The 23620-nt window shown below is 36.4% G+C and overlaps 1 protein-coding gene across 1 annotated transcript in view; it reads left to right on the plus strand.

The window, feature by feature from the left end:
- The window catches only part of LOC125248738 (histone-lysine N-methyltransferase 2B-like), a 45420-nt gene that overhangs the window by 2139 nt on the left and 19661 nt on the right, over positions 1-23620 (plus strand). Inside the window, 20 exon segments of the mRNA XM_048160842.1 lie at positions 2-313; positions 648-847; positions 2111-2215; positions 2595-2751; positions 3008-3218; positions 6285-6349; positions 6451-6705; positions 6867-6973; positions 7062-7172; positions 10908-11021; positions 11249-11395; positions 13640-13732; positions 14108-14225; positions 16572-16685; positions 17469-17674; positions 19887-19988; positions 22198-22308; positions 22707-22783; positions 22883-23103; positions 23211-23314. Of these exon segments, the coding sequence (XP_048016799.1) occupies positions 2-313; positions 648-847; positions 2111-2215; positions 2595-2751; positions 3008-3218; positions 6285-6349; positions 6451-6705; positions 6867-6973; positions 7062-7172; positions 10908-11021; positions 11249-11395; positions 13640-13732; positions 14108-14225; positions 16572-16685; positions 17469-17674; positions 19887-19988; positions 22198-22308; positions 22707-22783; positions 22883-23103; positions 23211-23314 (2930 nt within the window).

The following is a 23620-nucleotide window of genomic DNA, read 5'->3' on the forward strand; positions in this document are numbered from 1 at the left end:
GAGCCTCTCAAGCGTAAAAAGACCCCAAAGGACAAAGTAGGCAAAGTTGAATCATCCCCTGCCAAGACACAGAAGAAGGAGTTGGAAGAAGGGGCCAGTCTAATAAAGTCTCTCAGAGACATGAAGAAGGAAAAAGCAAAACTCAAGATTGAGGATCTCAACACCCCTGGGGTTGTTCGCAAAGTCTCCATCTGTGTCCGAGCTCTGAGTGCCAAGTTGCTGGCACAACACCAGGCAAAAGACATCCAAGAGGATGACCTGCCAGATGAGTTTTCCATTCATACAGACATCTCTCTTCCCAATAAATGCAAAGGTAGGCAAAGATTTTATCTAAACCTTTAATTATTAATAAATGTTGACTGTTTCAAAGTACACTTGAAATCAGAATGGAATCTTGTAATACATGTTCCTGGTCTCATTATAAATGAATCATCAGTTCGCATTATTCCAAAGAATTTGTCTTTCTAAAATGTTCCTGTTAGTTAACAGTTGAATTAATGCAGTTTGTGTAATAACGTTTTCTACAACCATTGAGTATTTTATGTCAAATAATACTATTTCATGTTAAATTCAAGGCTTGTTAAAAAGTACTACTTGACAGTATTTTGGTCTTAACGTGTCCAGCCATTTTTTTTTTTTTTTCTCAGACTTTGATAAGATGCATCTCACAGAATCAGAAGAACTAGTTTCTGAGGACACTCAGAAACATGCTGTTGACACTGAGGAGAAAAATACCACCCAGCGCCCTCGCCTTACAGGAGCCAACAAGCGCATGTTTAACCTCCTCAAGAAAGCCAAGGTTCAGCTCATCAAAATAGATCAGCAGAAACAACTGAAATCATCTGGGGTAAGTCCATTTATCTGTTCATCGTATTTATCCTGTAAAAGATACTGAAAGATATTGACCTGAAATGTATGTATGATCGATTGTATAAATTTATACAGAAATACTTTGGTGTGATCTGGCTTTGTTTGAGAAAAATAGTACTAACATTGAATTACAACTCAAAGTAAAAGATGATATTTTTTTTTTTTTTTTTTTTTTTTTTTTTTTTATATGATAATACTGGTGACTTTGATTTGGTATATTTTAAATTTACTCATTATATATGGAAAATTCTTTATCCACAAATGTAAATCGGGAGGAAAAAAACTAATTTTACTCATTTTAAAATAGAAATAGGTCACTACTTGTATACATTAAAAAAAAAAAAACAAAAAAAAAAAACTGTAAATTATTTTAAAGCCTTAAATCAATTATTTGACTTATTTGTAACTTAAAGGGATAGTTCACCCAAAAATGAAAATTTGATGTTTATCTGCTTACCCCCAGCGCATCCAAGATGTAGGTGACTTTGTTTCTTCAGTAGAACACTAATGATGATTGTAAACTCCAACCGTTGCCGTCTGTCAGTCAAAAAATGCGAGTGGATGGGAACTTCTACTATAAGAGTAAATAAAACTTGCATAGACAAGTCCAAATTAAACCCTGTGGCTCGTGAACACCACTATGTCCAACTGCGTTCAGCACTCATTTAGTAAGGTCTGATCACGCTCTGACAGCGGCAGTGATGTCTCGCTCTCATTGAAGTATATGCGCGAGACATCACTGCCATTGTCAGAGCGCGATCAGACCTCACTAAACGAGTGCTGAACGCAGTTGGAAATAGTGGTGTTCACGAGCCACAGGGTTTAATTTGGACTTGTCTATGCAAGTTTTATTTACTCTTATAGTAGAAGTTCCCATCCACTCACATTATTTGACTGACAGATGGCAACGGTTGGAGTTAAAAATCATAATTTGTGTTCTACTGAAGAAACAAAGTCACCTACATCTTGGATGCCCTGGGGGTAAACGGATAAACATCAAATTTTCATTTTTGGGTGAACTATCCATTTAATATTTATAGACATGTAGATTTCTTGCTGCTTTCTCTTTTTTCTTTTTTTATATTTGTTTATCATAACAGAATTAATTTAACAGGGTTAGTACCTAGTTATTACCCAGTTATTGTAATAAATGTAATAAGTACATTGTATGTACTTGGGAGCAGGACTGTAAAATAAAGTGATACCAATGTTGTTTTAATCTGTTTTCACATTTTGGTAGCTTTTGCCAGAGGGTAGAATTACTGCAACAAAGAGACAGAGACGCAAACCGAAAGAACGGCTTGAAAATGCCTGTCCCAACAAGACTGATGCTTCTCCAGAGCAGGTATCAGGTTTTTCCTTTTTTTTTTTTTTTTTTTTTTTTTTTTTTTAAACCGAGATCAAAAAAGAATTCTACTGAATAAACAGTTTTATTTTCTTTAGAATTTCAGTAAATGCGCTAGAATCTATTTTATTCTTATTTTACCTCATTATACTTTGGCATTGGTACTAAAAATATAATAGAAATTCTGTCAGGAATTCTGTTCATGTTCTTTTAAGATTTTACTAGGTCTGTAGGTGACTAGGTTGTCACATAGTAAATATGTGCACATGCTAATTGTAATCAACATCAATTTGGCAAATATGATGCCAGTCAAATCAGTGCGATAGAACAGAATTTGTTCAGCGCATTTGTTTTTATACTTTACAAATCTCTCCACAAGGAACCTGCTAGAGGGGGGCCTCGCATTAAACACGTATGCAGAGCTGCAGCTGTGGTTTTGGGTCAGCCTCGTGCCATGATCCCCGATGACATCCCTCGACTTAGTGCGCTTCCCCTGCACGAGAGATCGGACATATCCCCTTCACCTGCAGAAAAAGGTACCGTCACTTGAAGAATAAACCCTAGAACCCTAGAGAGGATCCCATAATATACCTCAGTTACTGAAAGTTTTGCTAGTAAAATCATTATTTTAGATGTTTCTACCAGTATTTTCTACAATATTGATAGTTTATGATGCTTGATAATGTGCAGTTAACATGGCAGTTAACTAACTCAAATTTGATAACAGTATCTGATACCTTTTGTTAATTATGTATCAAGGCTGTGTTTTGACATTTTCTGTCACTGTTGTAGGAGTCGAGTCTCACTCTGACCCTGAAAGCCCTGTATTACAAGAACACAGGACACCAAAGTTTCGCCGTGGTAGATCTCATTTTTTTGGGAACCGGTCCCGACGGTGTGGGGAGTGTAAAGGTTGCCTGCATGAGGAGGACTGTGGCAGGTGCATCAACTGCTTGGACAAACCCAAGTTTGGTGGCCCCAACACAAAACGCCAGTGCTGTGTGTAAGTATGCTAGTTCATGTTATTTTACCCAGGCTACTTGACACTCAGTTCATAGTATAGTCCTTTCAGGCACTGTAGTTCATTGGAGAAAACCGCTTTTTTTCTCTCTTTACATTAAAGGATTAGTTCACTTTCAAATGAAAATTACCCCAAGATTTACTCGCCTTCAAGCCATCCTAGGTGTATTTGACTTTCTTCTTTCTGATAAACACAATCGGAAAAAAATTAATAAATATCCTGACGCATCCGAGCTTTATAATGGCAGTGAGCGAGGATCAACAGGTATGAGCTGAAGAAAGCTTCTCCATCTACATCATCCATCATAAACATATTCCACACGGCTCAGGGTCATTAATAGAGGCCTTTTGAAGCGAAGCTCTGGTTTGTGTAAAAAAATTTTTAACAAGTTATGAAGTAAAATATCTAGCTTCCGCCAGACCGCCTTCTATATTCAATGTACGAAGAAAGTGTAAAACTTGCAGTTCAGAAAGCTTACGCTATGTCAGTTGTCAGTTATGCCAGTTCTGTTTTTTTTTGTAATTTGAATACAGAAGGCGTTCTGGCGGAAGCTAGATGTATTACTTCATAACTTGTTACATATGGATATTTGGATATGGATATAAAAGTGAACTAATCCTTTAAAAGTACTGTATGTAATTTTCTTTGACTGTACTAAAGGTTGAAAATACCATAGTATGTTTGTAGATATTTAGGAAAGATTCTAAGTTCACATACTTGTTTCTACAGCCAGTTATTCTACTTTAAAATGTGTGTTCTGTGTCTGAATGACTGTTTTTTGTTTTGGTAAGCGTTATCCTGCCCACTGCCAATTCACCCAATGTTATTTCTACACCCCGGGTTGCCATTTAGTGGAAAAAGCGTATTGCTGCCATGGAAGCCAGTAAACGAACTGGGTCAGAGATTGCAGATTCTACCTGACCTAAAAAGCCTCAGAATCCATCTAAAAAATGGACCAAATTTAATATGATTAGAGGCATATTAAAATGCATATACATTAGCTGATCAACAGTTTAAGGCTCGTCACCTTCCATTGTCAGCTGCACTCCTGGGGCATATTCTTCGTACGTCGCTAACTCAGTTAGCTGGATTTGACTGATGGCGATTTGGCATGATCTTGGATTGTTTGGTTCTTCGACGCTCATCTGGACTTGCTGTCATAGCAACAGGTCCGTAAGCTCAAACCTGCTCGGGAGCAGGCTTATTTCATGTAAACAGGATTAGATTGCATCTTTTTAAGCGGAGGTGATGCTTAAAGTCTGTCCCAGCCTCTGCTACTTTCCCACAAGAGTACCCTAATGTAAACCAGGGACAATATGATTTAAAAATAAATTTGCAAATAATACTATAATGCCGTGTAGTGTCATAATATAGACACCGACAGTTTTACTCTTTGAGAGATTCATTCGTGAGGGAATAATTACGTAATAATTTTTTTTGGAGTCTTACACACATGATGTACAGATGTCTATGCCGTACATGCATTTGTGCATTTGAACCGCGACAGATATTATGGGAGTGGCTTGATGAAGCGCAGGAGATGCAGATAACTTGATCTTGACCCTTAAGAAACTTTAATTAATGCTGTCAAATATGCTTCAAATGTAAATTAGTTACTAATTACAACATTGAAATAAAAAATTGCCTGTACAAATATTAGAAATTGTGAATATAGCCTAAACAATTGGGTAATCATGTAAAAAAAAAAAAAAAATAGTGCACATTTCATTTATCTATTATAACATTTATGTCGTTCTTCTGTCATTTATTCGCTTGGCTGTTTCCTTATAAATGTCTAGAAATTCGTCAAGTTTTTCGTCAGGTGTCTTTTCTCATTCTATGATGTCATTACGTTGCCGTCTTGACTCCAGCCAATCGCTGCATTGCTGATCGTGGTTTCGTGTATCGATACATCTGCCCTTTTCATGGAACACGAGAACACGCAGACAACTTAATCCAGATATTTTAATCCAATCTGCAAATTCGTTTGAAGAACCAAATTAGCCAGAGTTCAGTTATCACGATTAGAAGATCTGGCATCTGTCAAATCATCTCAGATGTATTAAGCGAGGTACGAAGAATATGCCCCTGTTGTGTGTCCTCAATCTGGCAACCTGTGGGGGAACCAACACCCTCCAATATTTTGAATTTGGACTGCAGTACCCATTTCAAACACTAGCTGTCAATATTACATAATGCATCTTTAAAGTAGGACCCTTTAAATTTTGTAACAATTAATATTTATAAAAAAAAAATTACAGTTTTAAAAGGAAAAATAATTACTTTTTACAACAACCAGTTTTATTTTAGAATTTATTAAATGCTATTATAGTATAAATATTTAAAATGAGCTATATATATATATATATATATATATATATATATATATATATATATATATATATATATATATATATATATATATATATATATAGAGTTTTCAATTTAGTTGTGCTTTTTTTTTTTTTTTTTTTGCTTTGCTTTAACTTATTTTCATTTCAGTTTTAGTACACAAAGTTCAGTTAATATCCAAGGCAACATTTATAATTTTCATTTAGGTTTCTTTGGCAAGGTTTAAGTTTTTCATCTAATATTTATATTTTATTTTATTTCAGCTTAATTTCAATTCACAAAAAACTCTTTCTAATTGTTTTAGTTTAAAAATTACAACATCCACCATGCATACAGGTAAAAATGTGTTCAAAGGAAATACCAAATTACTTGACAAAAAATGCAGTTATTAATCGTTGCAGTAATCAAGGTGTTTACAAATGTAACCATTCTAATTAATTCACAAAATAATGTCATTTTTGTTGCCTGATGTACAGGGAACCATCTTGAAAATTATGTTTTTAAACCCATGTGTTTTATTTTGTTAGTTTTTGACCTGTACAAAATGTTATGCCCCTGTTTTAACATTTTCTGCAACAATTTTCTTGCTTTTGTCTGATTCAAGGTCCTCATATTTTTCGAACTTGGAATCAACGCAGTCCTGTCCAAATTAAATCACTCTTTCTTATTATTATTATTTTATTTATTTTTTTAAAGATACAAGAGATGTGATCAGGTTGAAGAAAGGAAGGCCTTGAGGCTAAGTGGCAAGCTTCAAAAGGGTAAGAACATGTTTTAGAGTGAAACCCAGCATACAAAATGAAGTCCTGTGTGTATTTTCTCTGTATGTCTGGTATAAATGTCTGGTAAAAATCATTTTCAGGGCATGGAAAGAAGCGGCGCACCTCGATAAGTGTGGGTTACTCAAGTAATGAGGAATGCGAGGGTGGCGATGGAATCAGCCAGACGTTTCCACCCTCTCTAGGCGACAGTCCATCTGTGCGGAAGCAGCCGCGGCGACACGTAAAACCACGTTCCTACTGTGACCTGTTGGATTATGACTCCGATTTTGACTGGATAGGAGCTTCAAATTCCACCTCCCCAGCTCGCAGGAGAACTCCTGGCTCTCGCAACTCAGGTTAGATCTTAGTGATCAGGAGTCTACAAACTATTTTATTCATAACTGGTTCCGTTTATTTGAAAAGTGGAATTGAAACCAGAATCTCATTTGTTTCACAATTATTTACTTGCATTATTGCTCTGAAAGTCACAGTTCTGTTTGTATGAAATGCACCACAGATTATGTGTCATTTGACGACTTTATTGGGGACGCCTTTGACGAGGGAGTGCGCCATCGCCGACCTGGCTTCCACAAGGTTCCTCCCATCAAACGGAAAGTTGAGAAGGTATTCATGTTGCTGATATCGGAAGAGTCCTGTCCTCATTCAGCCAAAATGTCATCGAAAGCAACTTCTATTGTTCCTTTGTTTGCAGAGCCCTCAGGAACAGACGCCACCCAGTGTCCTTGCAGCCCTGGCCAATGGTTTCGCAGAGAGGGAACAGGAACCTGCAGAACCCACGCATAAGATCCGTGTTGATTTTAAGGTAGATATCTATCCACCGTATTCCTGATGAGCCTACTGTGTTTTGAATTGTGGGTGGCACTTCCAGTTTGGGGAACTTCCAATTCAAAAAGACAGAAACGAATCATTTCAAATCAGTTTTTATCAGTTTTACTGAACGAGCTGTCAATTTAACAAGAATATCTATGGCAAGAGCTCTTTTTAGTCCCTGCATTCTTTTCCTCATGATTACTTTCATTTTTCCATTTGCATTCTGCTATAATAATATGAAAAAGGACAACATATACTGCTCATTTGTGGTCTGCTCTCCAGATGTAATTTACCATATATCCCATTAATAATTCACTGGAATGCACGAATAATCGCAATGCTGTTAATGAACATTTTTGATTAAGGCAACGTATGCTACATAATACAGATATATATATATATATATATATATATATATATATATATATATATATATATATATATATATATATATATTACTACAGTCATATTTAACCCGTCTGTTATTGTTGTGGAAAGAATCGTGCTTTTAAGGTTATTCATGGTCTGTTGAAAGTACCTTGTTGATGCTTTTACACTTTTAAATGTCCTTTTAATGTTCAGTGTTTGAAGGGTGAGTAGAATAATGTCATCTCATTGTACCCAGTTTAAAAAAAAATCAACAACAACAAAAAAACAACTGTTACCAGGGGCATATTCTTCGTACCTCGCTTAATACATCTGAGATGATTTGACAGATGCCAGATCTTCTAATCGTGATAACTGAACTCTGGCTAATTTGGTTCTTCAAACGAATTTGCAGATTGGATTAAAATATCTGGATTAAGTTGTCTGCGTGTTCTCGTGTTCCATGAAAAGGGCAGATGTATCGATACACGAAACCACGATCAGCAATGCAGCGATTGGCTGGAGTCAAGACGGCAACGTAATGACATCATAGAATGAGAAAAGACACCTGACGCAAAACTTGATGAATTTCTAGACATTTATAAGGAAACAGCCAAGCGAATAAATGACAGAAGAACGACATAAATGTTATAATAGATAAATGAAATGTGCACTATTTTTTTTTACATGATTACCCAATTGTTTAGGCTATATTCACAATTTCTAGTATTTGTACAGGCAATTTTTTATTTCAATGTTGTAATTAGCAACTAATTTACCTTTGAAGCATATTTGACAGCATTAATTAAAGTTTCTTAAGGGTCAAGATCAAGTTATCTGCATCTCCTGCGCTTCATCAAGCCACTCCCATAATATCTATCGCGGTTCAAATGCACAAATGCATGTACGGCATAGACATCGTTACATCATGTGTGTAAGACTCCAATAAAAATTATTACGTAATTATTCCCTCACAAATGAATCTCTAAAAGAGTAAAACTGTCGGTGTCTATATTATGACACTACACGGCATTATAGTATTATTTGCACATTTATTTTTAAATCATTATTATTGTCCCTGGTTTACATTAGGGTACTCTTGTGGGAAAGTAGCAGTGGCTGGGACAGACTTTAAGCATCACCTCCGCTTAAAAAGATGTAATCTAATCCTGTTTACATGAAATAAGCCTGCTCCCGAGCAGGTTTGAGCTTACGGACCTGTTGCTATGACAGCAAGTCCAGATGAGCGTTCGAAGAACCGAACAATCCAAGATCATGCCAAATCGCCATCAGTCAAATCCAGCTAACTGAGTTAGCGACGTACAAAGAATATGCCCCAGGGCTCAATGCTAAGCTACTGGCCCAGTCGGGCCAGTGGTTCAACTTTTTAATTGCCCTGCCAAAAAAAAGTTTTTCATGTAGGTTTAAACAGGAGATTTTCAGGTACAGAAATTGTAATCTAATGTATAACTATAGAATATATTCAACTTTATTAAAGTTAATCAGTCGAGAGCAGTTACAGATGCATAAAAATATTTTTAATGTTGAAAATATAAAACGTTAAATCCTGTTATTTGAAATTGTTAAAAAAAAAAAAAAATGAAGACACTTTAAATGTGAAATTAAACCTGCCAGCAGGTGGCAGCGAATCACTGTTAATGAGCGAATCATTGAGATTCAACCGATTCATTCAAGCAGCTAATTCATTCAGGAAGTGTTGCTCAGAGACGCAAAATTTTGTGGATTTTCGTTGGCGAAATACAGCGAAACAGACGATTTGGTGTCTAAAATGTAAGTCACTTGATATTAAGTTCTTGTTCATTAAACTTTACGCTGAATAAAATCAATATCACATTTGTAATCATGCTAATATTTGGAGAAAAATGGCGCTCTTTGTTTAATATTGGTTAACTATATTATATTATATAAATATGAAATATATACAGGGGCATTTTTGCCCCATATCTTGAATTCTGTGGCATTTTAAAGGCATTATAATAGACTAAATCACGAGGTGAATGCATACACTCTAAATATGCACACGCACTAGTCTAACCTTCTAGACCACGTCACGTTGTGCATGCGTGCACTCAGTGAGTGTTTTTTGTTTGTCTTTTGTAAAAGTGAGGGACATACTCGATAATATCAGATCGTTAAATCAACAATTACAATATCATAGACAATATATATCACACACCCTACTGCACTGGCCCGATGGGGCAAGTGACCGTTCCGTCTACTGTCATGAGCGTCATTCACACTGGCCCCGGGCCATTGGGCAGTCCTTATTGTCGGGCCCTGGTTATGTTATTAAAGGATTAGTTCATAGAGCGAGGCTTTCACCGATTGTTTACAGCTTAAAGGGTTAGTTCACCCAAAAATGAACATTATATCATTAATTACTCACTCTCATGTCGACCTTTGTTCATCTTCGGAACACAAATTGAACACAAAAATCACCCATCTTTAGATATTGTTGAATTAAGTCATTATTTTGTCTTTTGTTTTTTTTGGCACACAAAAAGTAAAAACTGTTTTCAGTATGTCTTTAGTAGCTTTCTGGCCATTGAAAGTGTTAATTATCTTGCTGGCAATGCAGGCCTCACTGAGCCATCAGATTTTATCAAAAATATCTTAATTTGTGTTCTGAAGATGAATGAAGGTCTTACGGTTGTGGAACGACATGACGGTGAGTAATTAATGACAGAATTTTCATTTTTGGGTGAACTAACCCTTTCAAGGCACAATATGTACAATTTTTGGATTAAAATATCCAAAAACCACTAGAACAGCATTATATATTTTGTTGACTTGTGTACTCACATTATCCCAAATGTTTCCAAGAATGTTTAAATCCAGAGAAATAAGCAATTTTAACCAGGACACAGACTGTGTCTCTGTACTTTCAGCCACACCCTGCTTCATACTACAGTAATTTTAATAAATCTTAAATACATTAGCTCATCCATGAATATGATTTCTGCCCAAGTCTCGTCGGATTCTTTTCCACCGGCTGTAGACGTGAAGACAAAACCATCATGATTCCGTGAAATCATGGCGTCATCAAGCTATGCCTTTGTTTTGAATAAGCGGCCACTTGAGGCAAGTTACAACCATATTTTGCGCAAAGCATCATGGGGCGTAGGAATAAGGTGGATATTCCTTTACAAAACCTGAGTATAAAAATCAAGTGCTGTTTTATTTGTAATCTTCACAGATGTTCTGATGTCAGCACTGCAGTATTTTTCCACATGATGGCAGCACCTGATTCTGTTATGTAATAAACAGGGGATGATCAAAGCATGCAGCAGAACTATGTGGTGCTAAAATGTAACTTACTCCTCTCTGTTTCTTTCCACAGGAGGACTGTAGCGTGCAGAGCGTGTGGGCGACCGGAGGTCTGAGCATCCTCACATCTGTACCCCTCGTGCCCCAGTACGTCTGCCTGCTGTGCGCCAGTAAAGGCCAACATGAGGTACGTCCTGACTGATCTTCATTTCAGCAAAACTTTAACAATGTTTTCTTTGAACTTCATTTTCGTTTATCTTGCCACATTGCCAAATGTTTCAATACTTGAAACTGATGATACATGAAAAACGCCTTTAGTTGGAAAAACCAAGTGAGTTTCACTGGTATTGTGAAAACCTGAAAAGAAAATCCTACGTATTTTTTTTGTCATCATGACAACCTTATGTTGTGCAGATGCTGTACTGTCAAGTCTGCTGTGAGCCTTTCCATCGCTTCTGCTTGGACCCTTCAGAGCGTCCACTGGAGGAAAACAAGGAGAACTGGTGCTGTCGTCGCTGCAAGTTCTGTCGTGTTTGTGGCTGCAAGAATAAAGAATCCAAGGTAGTTTGCAACACTCCCAAACATGATCTTGACACAAGAGGATGATAATATTGTTTTAGTTCTTGGCGCACACTGAAGCTTTGTCTTCTGTCGCTTTAAAGGATTAGTTCACTTTCAAATGAAAATTAACCCAAGGTTTACTCACCCTCAAGCCATCCTAGGTGTATCTGACTTTCCTCTTTCAGATGAAAACAATCTGAGAAATATTAATAAATATCCTGACACATCCAAGCTTTATAATTGAAGTAAGCATTACCAAATGAGTATGAGCTGAAGAAAGTGTCTCCATCCATATTCATCCATCATAAAGATACTCCACACGGCTCCAGGGGGTTAATAAAGGCCTTCTGAAGTGAAGCGATGTTTGTGTAAAAAAAACAACAAAACATATATGACGAGTTAAGCATGTGACGTCAGAACATTTCTAATCACTAGGGCATGTTGTGGTCCAGATTAAAATATATGAATGTTTAAGTTTGAAAATAAATAGACTATTAAGTCTTTAAGTATTTGGTTCTGTGATGAACAACATTGAGATTACAAATAATGAATGGCTGTTTGAAGCATTTTGAAATTTTCACTAGCACAGTTGCTTTGTTGGCGGGTTTCCGGGGTAACCGCTGCATTCTGCTGTCCCATCATTACGGTATTTTGAAGTGCTCACGATAACATTATCATGCATATTCTTTCGTGATATATCGCATTACCGAATATCGGCACATGTCTACGAGTTATGAAGTAAAATATCTAGATTCCGCCAGACCACCTTCTGTATTCAAGTTAAAAAGAAATTGTAAACTGGCATTGCGTCAGTTATACTTTTTTTCCTAAGTTTAATAAGGAAGGCGCAGGAAGTAGCGCAAGCATTTTGTAATTTGTAATTTATTATTTTTTTTTTTTTTACACAAACGCATTGCATTGCGTTGCGAAGGTTTAACACTAATTTAAAGGTCATAACTCAAGAATAAGAATCTGAAATGATCTTAACTGAATTTCTTGAGGTGTGTAGAGCAGATTTGTTGTGAACATTTTGTGACGCACTACTGTTCAAAAGTCTGGTTTTGATCATTTTTTTATTTGGTTTTGAAAGTCTCCTATGCTCACCAAGACTGCATTTATTTGATCAAAAATACAGTAAAAGCAGTAATAATGTGAAATATTATTACAGTTTAAAAGAACTGCAGCTGTTACTCCAGTCTTTAGTGTGTCACATGATCCTTCCGAAATCTTAATATGATGATTTTGATGCTCGAGAAACATTTCTTGTTGTCGAAAACAGTTGTGCTGCTTAATATTTTTGTGCAGACTGTGACACTTTTTCTAGATTGTTTGATGAATAGAAGGTTAAAAGAACAGCATGTATTTGAAAAATGTCTTTTATAACCTTATAAATGTCTTTATATGCCAAGATTACGTAATCGTTCAAGGGCACGATAAGAGGTGTGTTTAGATCATGTTACTGTGAGAGAGGCGAATCACAACTACTTTAGAGTGTAAAAGGTCTAACCCAGCACTCCAGCACTAAAGGAACTACCAGTGACTTAAGTATAATTGGTCGAATGCACGCAAAACACCAGCACCTGCCGTTTTTAAAAAGCTGTGTACTCAGCCTGTATATTTACTCCACAAACCAACTCTACAAACATGGAAAATATTGATAGATGGACCTCACAACCTTATGCTAAGGAGAAAATCCAGTGGGACTTTGAGCAGACCAAGCGAAACATAATGCATTTCTGTTCAGCTAGTGACATTGGGCATCAACCAGTTGGCAAAAGCGAATACTTTTTCATATAATGTCTACTTTATCTTTTATAACAGTTCTATCTATTTACATATTAGACAGGACTGTTAAACAGATCCTAAACAAATCAAGACGGGCTCTGGCTGAGCTGTTCTCTGAGCCGTGAAAATAAATATCCGCCTAACCATCAAGTTTACGTCACTTCAGAGTTCTTACTGGCAGTGCTAATGCAACCAGGAAAAAAGCCCATATGTTTATTTTATATTTTTATTTAAAGCTTAGTGCTGTAGAAAAGTAATAATAAAAATTCAGGAAGAGTGTTTTCAGCTTGTTTTTTTTTTTTTTTTTTCAATATGGCATGCGGTTGCTTCAAACAGTGGTATAATGCATCATTCCTGAATAAATGTAATAATTTCTTTCGGGGAAAAAATACTTTCAAAATTTTGAACAGTAGTGTACACATGTTTCTGTCTTGTTACATCTGGTCAATGTTTTTGCAGCCTCTGCTGGAGTGTGAAAGGTGTCAAAATTGTTATCATCCTGCCTGTCTGGGTCCCAACTACCCCAAACCCAACAAACGTAAGAAGCCTTGGGTAAGTTGTCCACAGAGGGACTTTCCTCGACGTGCAAGACCTACAAGTTTCAGTATGCTTTGAAGTCTTCCATAACATCGCTCTTTCATCAGAATGTCAGAGCAAGCCACAAAAAATATACAGCTTCCGTTAGGATTAGGTGAAATAACAAACGCAAGACTCTGAAGGACACATTCATGTTTATATTGTAAAATTCAGTTCACCCACAAATGATCATTCTGTTATCTTTTATTATGTGATTATTTAATAAAATATTTATAATGGGATGTGTATATAATGACAGATCTTTTCATTTTTGATCAAACCTAACCTAATCCTTCCCGTTACAGTTTCAGGATGATGTTTGAGTTTATGGAGAAAATGTTTTTTTTTTAGGTGTGTATGACATGCATCCGGTGCAAGAGTTGTGGTGTGACACCAGGAAAGAGCTGGGACACTGAGTGGAATCATGACAAGGGTCTGTGTCCTGACTGCACTAGGCTGTTTGATCAAGGTGAGACTTGTAGGGTCTGAACAAAAAAGCTATTCCAGGATCTTTTGGATTCTGTTAGATTTGTCGTCACCCATCCCGTCAGAGTAGCTCAAACTACAAAGTAATATTTATAAATACAAGTTCTTGAGTATTTTTGTTCTTGGCGTAACATGCTGACATCATTTGGCATTTGCCTATGCTCTGCAGCTGTTTCAACAGCTATCTGTTGCAGGAGTTTCCTGAATTTAGTTTTTGTCATTCGTATTTTCTTGTTTTTCATGTGCTTTTATGAAATGTTGAAATTTTAGAATGTGACAGGGTTTGTCAACAGTTTGCTCTAAATAGTGAAGTTAGTTGTGTATATATACAGTCAAACCAAACATTACTCAGACATTTTTGATATATTTTTACTAGTGGATGCCGGACACTATAGTTAATTTTTGTAAGTGAGGATAGCAAATAAAGTAAACTGTGACATATTATACCTAAATATTCTTTATACAGTGGACTACCAGTAAAATTGATAAAAATGTGGAACCAAAAATTATTCAGACACTTTGACCTGACCATGTTTTGCTTAAGTGTTATCTGACATAATTAAGAATAATTCTTTCTGACACAGTTTAACTCTGAGATCTTGCCATATTTTAATACCATTTTTTTTAACTATAGTGAATAAACTGTATTAATGAAATGTTCAAGGTGTCTCAATAAATTTTGGTTTGATTGTATACATGTGTGTGTGTATAAATTATATATTATATATTGTGTGTGTGTGTGTGTGTGTGTGTGTGTAGTTTTGCTATACATAATACTTAAGCAATATGTTAATGGGTGTAAGGTTGTAGTTTGTAGGTTTAGGTATAAACAGATAAACAGGGCCTAAAACTATCTTTTTGCTACACCTGCCAATGGCCGGTGACTTCAGGAAATTTACCGGCCATAAATATTTTTCACCTGTCATGACACTGTTTTTGCAAAAACAGGCAGTTCATTAAAGGTGCTAAAGAGGTTCTTTTTGTCGACTGAGTTTTTGAAATGAGCGCATGGGTAAGAACAACCCCCCTCCTTCACAGCTCATTTAGAGGGAACGCCTCCCAAAACTCGTGCACGAGTGTTTACCACCGGCATTCGCTGTGTTATTAAGCCGGGCACACATTTAACGACTAGCTAAAACATTCTGACTATGCTCAACATACAGCGATTGTTTCCTGCTCCTGAATTTGTATACTTTCACATGGAATTTGAACACCGACTGTAATCGCAGACTGAAAGCAACTGGCTCTGACTGGACGCGTTTGAGCACGATCAGTCATAAGTATCAATTTACATTCATAATCGGCCTTACAATCGTAAAGTGTGTGCGTGACTTAAAGCCGTGGATTCATTATGTCGGATTTACCGCAGGTAACTCATAATCTGCAGTTGTTACTCCTGTCTCCTGACAAAAACATTGCATGCAGCGCCTGTGGAGTGTGGAAAGTTACTGGAGCGCGCAGCCGCGCGTCTCTCACATGGATCGTCATGGCAGTGATTGACAAGTCAGAGGGCCAATGGCTGATATTTTTAAGGCCCTACCTCGTGCACAGATGATGTATATTAATATTATTCCTTTCAGTGCACCTAATAAATAGTCTTTTATCAGTTAGTAAAGACAGTTTCAAGTAATATTGCAAAAATGTATAAAACAAAACATCCTCTTTAGCACCTTTAATAATCATTAATAAAGTTACAAAAGTTGAGTCAAGAGCAGTGAGTGATTTTCTCTTTGTCCTTTGTTGTTTGATTAACATTAATGACACAGATAGCAGCAGGTTTATTAAGCTGCTGCACGGAAATAATGCACGGATCCAATATACTGATACTTTACACACTCGTACATTGTCTTTCTTGACTGTTTACATTAATTTAAGCCATAACCTACTGTGTTTATTAGGATATGCCAAGAATTTTGTTTTCAGAAAACATCCCACGCTGTGCGTGAGTAATGAATCGAGTTCCCTTTTGCGTCGTCTTGTGCTTGAATATTTAAATTGGCAAGGCTCAAACTTTCGTGACGAGGCAGCGCTGGCCCGTCAACTGTCTCGAGTGCCGTTCATGTTTATTCACATTCATGTTCTCACAACATTACGTTGTGAGGATAAAAATGTTACTGGCCAACTGTCAATTGACTCTTTCATATACTTGTCAACACCGATTTTTATTTTCATTTGGCAATTTGGTGTTAATTTTAGGCCCTGACTGTAAAGATAATCTTAATTGGATGGCATTATCTCATGAAACGTATTTACAAATGGACCATTATAATATTTATTCTTAATGTGAAAACGAACCCATCTGCACAAAGTTGATTTTCTGTGTGTGTAGGTAACTACTGCACCATGTGCTTCAAGTGTTATGAAGATAATGACTACGATAGCCAGATGATGCAGTGCTCCACATGTAACCACTGGGTCCATGCTAAATGTGAAGGTCTGACAGGTGAGTGACCTCTTCAGACGTACCTTCTGCTAAAGGCTGGGCAGAGTGGGATAGTCAGATGGATTATTTTATTTTATTTTACCTTAGTTATTTATTATTATTTCATGTAATCTTATCTAATTTTATTTGATCTCAATTTGTTCTATTTTATCTGTCTATTGTAATAATACATTTTAACATGCAATCCAAATTTATCATTATCTATCTATTTATTTATTTATTTATTTATTTGTATTTCAATTACACTTTTTGCCAAATTCACAAAACAGAAAGCTCCAGATACCATCGGTTTTTAAATAAATATTTTATGCTTATTTATTGTGCAATTTAGGATAATTGATCATTTTTGTTTGTGGCTGGAAAGAAAACATTCCTTTGTATCCGCAGAGATTTTTTGTTTCCTTCCACTATTTCGGTCGTTGAACTGTGTTCACAGGCTAAGCCTAAACGTTTGCAATCCTCTCGTTTCTCGTTTCTCTTACAAGAGAAATACATGAGAAAGCTCACATTTGTCGTGCTGTGCTAAGCAGACTCTTGCATTATTACTCAACCCGTATGTTTAGCAATCATTACCATTTGTTTATTGAATGATGCGGTTTCTTTAGGGAGTTGCCTAAAGAAGAAAAAATATAGTCACAGACGGCTCTGTCAATATTATACAGAAACGTTGAGACATATTTTTTTTTTCTTGAGAAAATTTCTGTACAATTTTTACAAGCTGAATCAGCAATTGGAAATCTACTGCTTGCTTCTGTGGCTGACTCTTCAAATTTTTTCTCACAGATGACTTGTATGAAATCTTGTCGAGTCTACCTGAGAGTGTGGTGTACTCCTGTCAGCCATGCTTACAAGAGCTGCCCGATGGAGAGGATGTTAATGGAGCGGGGTGGAGGGAACTGCTCGACCAGGAGCTGAGGACTGGCTTAGAGAGGGTGCTGTCTTGCCTGCTGAGCTCCACCCTCACCAAGCACCTGGTCACCTGCAAGGAGGTGGGTATCCGATCTCTCCTAAACCTAGTATGCTGTACTTTTAAAGTTACAGCTACCGGATACTGTTGTTTGTTTAAAAAGCAGCGGGGATCACATAAACATTTGAAAAATACATTTCCAGAATTTCTCATGTTCCTTCCCAGGCTCAAGGTTCCCACGTTCCTGAAAGGCTCTGGGGTGAATAAAGTCTGAAAAGTTATATAATTGTTCCCTGTATCAGTGATCCAAACAGAATTTAATTCTGCTGTAAAGCAGCTCCAAAAAAGACAATATTGCCATTATTGAGCTGTGTACAAATTCCTCAATGTATTCTCATAATGCACCAAAACCACATTTTATTATAACATTTATGGATTTGTCAAAGCATCTGTAAATCAAATTAAAACTAAAAACCATGAAATGGCTACAATACAATTTAATTATAGTCTGTTTTGCTCATACGTCTTCAGTTTACAGTGAGTGCGGAGTTTTGGGAAGCACTGGGAACCAGTTACATTATTTTCAAATACTTACTCTAGGTGCCCTAGAATTGAAAATTGAATTTACCTCGGCATAGTTGAATAACAAGAGTTCAGTACATGGAAATGACATACAGAGAGTCTCAAACACCATTGTTTCCTCCTCCTTATGTAAATTTGATTTGTGCAAAAGACCTCCGAAGAACAGGCGAATCTCAACATAACACCGACTGTGATGCAACAGTCGGGATCATTAATATGTACACCGCCAAATTTTGCATATGCCAGCCCATGTTCTAAGCATTAGACAAGCCAGTAGCCAGCAGCACAGCCAAATCAACAGACTTTATGCAGGTAAGCAAGCAAGGACAATAGCGAAAAATGGCAGATGGAGCGATAATAACTGACATGATCCATGATATCATGATATTTTCAGTGATATTTGTAAATTGTCTTTCTAAATGTTTCGTTAGCATGTTGCTAATGTATTGTTAAATGTGGTTAAAGTTACCATCGTTTCTTACTGTATTCACAGAGACCAAAGCCATGTCGTTATTTTCATTATTAAACACTTGCAGTCTGTATAATTCATAAACACAACTTCATTCTTTATAAATCTCTCCAACAGTGTGTAATGTTAGCTTTAGCCACGGAGCACAGCCTCAAACTCATTCAGAATCAAATGTAAACATCCAAATAAATACTATACTCACATGATCTGATATGCTGCATGACGAACACTTTGTAAAGATCCATTTTGAGGGTTATATTAGCTGTATGAACTTTGTTTATGCAATGTTTAAGGGGACACGCACTGAATCGGCACATTTTTAATTAAGCCCCAAAATAGGCAGTTAAAAAATTGAATAATAAAAAATCTATGGGGTATTTTGAGCTGAAACTTCACAGACACATTCAGGGGACACCTTAGACTTATATTACATCTTGTGAAAAAGGGTTCTAGGGCACCTTTAAAGGGATAGTTCACTATTAGTCACTAGTTACTCACTAGTTACTCACCCTAAAGTTGTTCCAAACCTGTAAACATTTCTTTGTTCTGCTGGACACAAAGGAAGATATTTTGTAACCAAGCCACTTTGGGGCACCATTGATTGAAAAAAAAATACTATGGAAATCATTGGTGCCCCACATATCTTCCTTTGTGTTCAACAGAATAAAGTAATGTATACAGGTTTGGACCAACCAGAGGGTGAATAAATGATGACAGAATTTTCACTTTTGGGTGAACTATCCCTTTTTTAACTTTTTCGTTGGCAGATGATTACAGTGTTTCACTAGGTTTGTTATGAAACCAGTCTGTTTTCACATAAACTTCTGGATATCACAACTAAACAGAGTTGCTTTTACATTGCTTTTAACATTCCAGCCCTGGCGCCAATGGTCTCATGGGCAGCACGCCGACATGTAGCGGCAATGCGCTTCGGGTGATCTGAGTTTGAGTTCCAGCTTGTGGTCCTTTCCCGATCCAGTCCCCCTCTCTCTCTCCCACTTCCCTTCCTGTCTAATCACTGTCCTGTCATAATAAAGGCAAACACCCCAAAAATAAATCTTGAAAAAAACAAACAAAAAAAAAATTAAGCCCAATGAAAAAGAAATGTCAGTATTGTTATTCTTTGTATTTAGACATTTATTTACTCTAAGTGGGAAGATTTACAGGAAATTAATGTATGTTAATTATTGCTTGGTTATTTATGGAGTGCTAGTGTTTTGTCTTTTTTTTTTTTTTTTTTTAGTGTGCTGCACTGGGTTCCCCGAACACTGGAGTTGAAGATTTGCCTGTTTGCGACTTCCATGCTATTGGAAAGAAGTTTGATGAAGGCCTGTACACATCCTTGGTCAGTTTATTGAAAATGTGCTTGTTTTAGGTCTGAGATCAACAAAGGGAAAACACTGTTTGCTTTTTGAGACCCAAAATCAAATGGGGATTGTAAGGTTCCCTCTTTGCTCTACACTGTAGTGATTTTCACTTAATTAGTCCACATTCCTTAGTTCAATCTGACTGTGCAGCTTAACCATGCTTTTGGAGTGTGTGACGTCCCGTATCATTAATAAACTAGCTGTGTTCGTGACTATGAGCAATTACTGCTAGATCAGGATTCCCACATGTTCTGGATAACCTGGGAAAAAAAGCAATTTTACCGTCCTGGAAAACACATGGAAAATGAGAGAAAACATCAGTTGTCCTGGAAAAAGAACGTGTTATGTTCTGAACCGCTGAGTTTTCACACATATTTTGAGTTATTTTGAATTATGCTGTTTACATAGTGATGATGCCAGTGTTTGCAGTGAGGTACCTAAATATTAACAAGTTCAGGTAGGTACCTACGCTTGTTAATATTTATACTTGCATTGCAACTAATTATTTGGATACACAAGGGCTCGGCGCAGCAAACTACATCATTAGTACAACTACAACAGCATTAGCCTGAGAAAGGGTAGGAAAGCGATAAATCTTACTATTAAGCTTCAGAAATGTTGAAACTTCTTGCATCCCCATGACAAACTGTTTTCATTAGTAATGCCGCTGATGCGATGCACAGTAAATTACACATTTCAGTGATTCATTAATTCCTTGCACAACTCAGACTAGTGTGGTAAACATGAGGGTTAGGCAAAGACTTTAGCTCAGTCCTGTTTGAAATTTGAGGTGTGCTATATGTTTATCATCTGTGGTAATATAGTAGTAGGCTACTTATTGCAAATGTGATATTAATTTTCTGCAACAGTTCAGTAAACAAGAAGTTACTTTCATTTTAGACAATATATTGTCAATATATTGTCCGCAGCAGAAAAGCGTTTTTGGATGAATTGTTTGAGAAAGTGATTCAATGATCCATTCATACTGACCGTCATTTCCTTTGTTAGTAAATGAATAAGGCTGTGTCCAAAAACCTAGACTTACTGCCTCTCTGCCTTATCAAGCAATGACTTGTAATTCAGCATTTATGCATGAAGTCACCTCATTAAACTGATTTCGGACAGACTTCTGAGGCAGTGTAACGGTTTAATGATCTACAGCAAAATGGCGTGAGCTTTGGTGAGAACTATGAGAACTATTTAATTGTTACAGTAGTAATTTCTCGCTAGAAATGACATCAAAAGTGGAAAATGTTGGTCAAAAATGTACATTTACTCACAAACTGGCCAGCGAATGCAACTTTCGGACGCCATCTTTATTTTTTTAGCTCAACTGTCACAGAATGGAAAGCACAGGATTATGGGATATCAAAGGCAGCGAAGCATACATCTATGCTGCCTTGGAAAAATCGATCAGATGAAGGTATCTCAGGAAACAGGAAGTGAAGCTAACATTGGATTCGGAGCTGAATGAATCAATTAAAAGAATGACTCCAATGACTCGCTCGTTAAAATCGTTATTTGCTGCCACCAACTGGTGGTGATTTTAAAAGTATATAAGTATAAGTCCTTTTTTACTGTTCAATATTGTAATTATTTTTACACATTATTACACTTGTAGCATTATTTATGCAATTGTGATATCTTCTTTGTTTATTATATAATAATTCATTAAATTATTACTTATGATTGTTTGGTTCATTTTATTAAATATTTTATAAATATAATATAAATATACATTATAACATAATTCAGGATATAATATAAAAAGTGTGCTTCCAAAAAATACCGTCAATAATATATAGTAAATTATAACAAAATTAAAACAAGCTATACAGTTTTAAAGACTTTTGAAATATATTACTTTAGGCTGTGAATCTGTGATCCCATAGTCTTTTATTCCCATCATAATGAAATTTGAAATGTCCTGGAAAATGACCTCCAAAAAAGAGTGGGAACGCTATAGATGTACATGTAATTTTGAGACGACAACATTTTAAAAAACAAACTATTAAATAAACGTTCATTCCTTCTCTTGCAAGTTAATTGCTAGTATCTGTTGGCAGATGTTAGCTAGTCGACCTCAAACTTAATCCTCAAATTACAAGGGTCGTTTTGTGTTTTGGTTTAAGAATGAACAGGCTATCAAAAAGAAATATTAATTTAATTTGTGGTTTTCTTAAGCAGAAATCCTTCCATGAGGACGTGGTGAAGGTGATTCACAGTAACTTGGAGGAAGAGGAAATTTTACCAGAGGACCAAAGACCCACTTCCCTCGCCCGCTCGTACTATCTCACGGTCAGATTCCTGTTATTTTTAATTTGACACCAAAGTTATTTTCACCCAACCAGTCAGAATAGCAAAGGTCATTTGGTGAAAAACAGACTAATGATGGACTGTTTAAATATACACATTTATTTATAATCAAGCGGATATGACTGTTAGTTTTGCTTCCAAGAAGATAAAACTATCTTTTGGCAGTTTGTCAAGTGACTTTGGCTTTATATTTGTACGCATATATATCATTGCATGAATATTTTTCATCATGAAATTATTTGAAAACAATGAGACAAAGTTGTATGTTTGCATGCTATTCTAAATATCAGCCTAGAAATGCTCATAAGATGCTTATTTTTTGTGATTCTTCAGCTTGTCTTTATATTTATATGCATTTATATAATTTCAATCCTTTTCAGCTCTTAGAGGACGTTTATGGTTGGTTCAACAGTCAGGACCCTAAAGTATGGGATCCACGCTCTAAACATCTGCCAGCGTAAGCGTCATCAAACTTATTCCAGTCTCATTCTTTCCAAAAACATCATTGTATCTTTGGATAATCACACATGCCTTCAATTGCATTCTTGTGCCGCAGTGGGATGCTTTCACATGCCGTAATGCCGCCAAATTATGAACATGTTTATGCTCAATGGCGTGAGAGAGATGGCTGTAGCAAGGCTTTGGACGGCACCCTAAAGACAACTGGAAGACATGTGGATGTTAAAATGGGAGAAGAGGAGGATCTGTCCACACCTTTGGCCCATAACCCTAAAAGTCACTTTATGGACAAATGGGCATTACGGATGAATATGAAAGGTAAATAAACACAAAAGTATAAAATGACAATTGCAACCATTGTTTCTGAACATATGGAAAGCTGTGCTAAAATCATCCTAACTTGGGATTTTGATGCTTTCTCCAAGGGAAAAAGGGTCGACCAGCTAAAACCGAGCTGGACACAGGTTGGTCAAAAGACGACGAGAGACAGTGCGCTCTGTGCCAAAAATTTGGTGATGCAAAGGCCAGTGTAAGTACTTTTAAGACATTCACTCACAGTAAACTCACCACAGTGTTCTACCTCATAATAGCTTGTTACTACAATATGGTCTTAATATGGATTTTAGGGATGGTACCATGGTAATACCATGTTTTTTAAGACACAAAGCATGGGAATATGCAAAGTACCATGTAATTACTATGGTATATGAATATAGTCATATACCATAGTAATTACATCATTATCATTATAGCTATCAATATGGTATGCATACATGGCATAAATGTAAGTATCATGGCATTACCATCTGATAATATCATTGTACCATGGTACTGT

Source organism: Megalobrama amblycephala, linkage group LG16 (genome assembly GCF_018812025.1).
Source record: "Megalobrama amblycephala isolate DHTTF-2021 linkage group LG16, ASM1881202v1, whole genome shotgun sequence".
NCBI lineage: Eukaryota > Metazoa > Chordata > Actinopteri > Cypriniformes > Xenocyprididae > Megalobrama > Megalobrama amblycephala.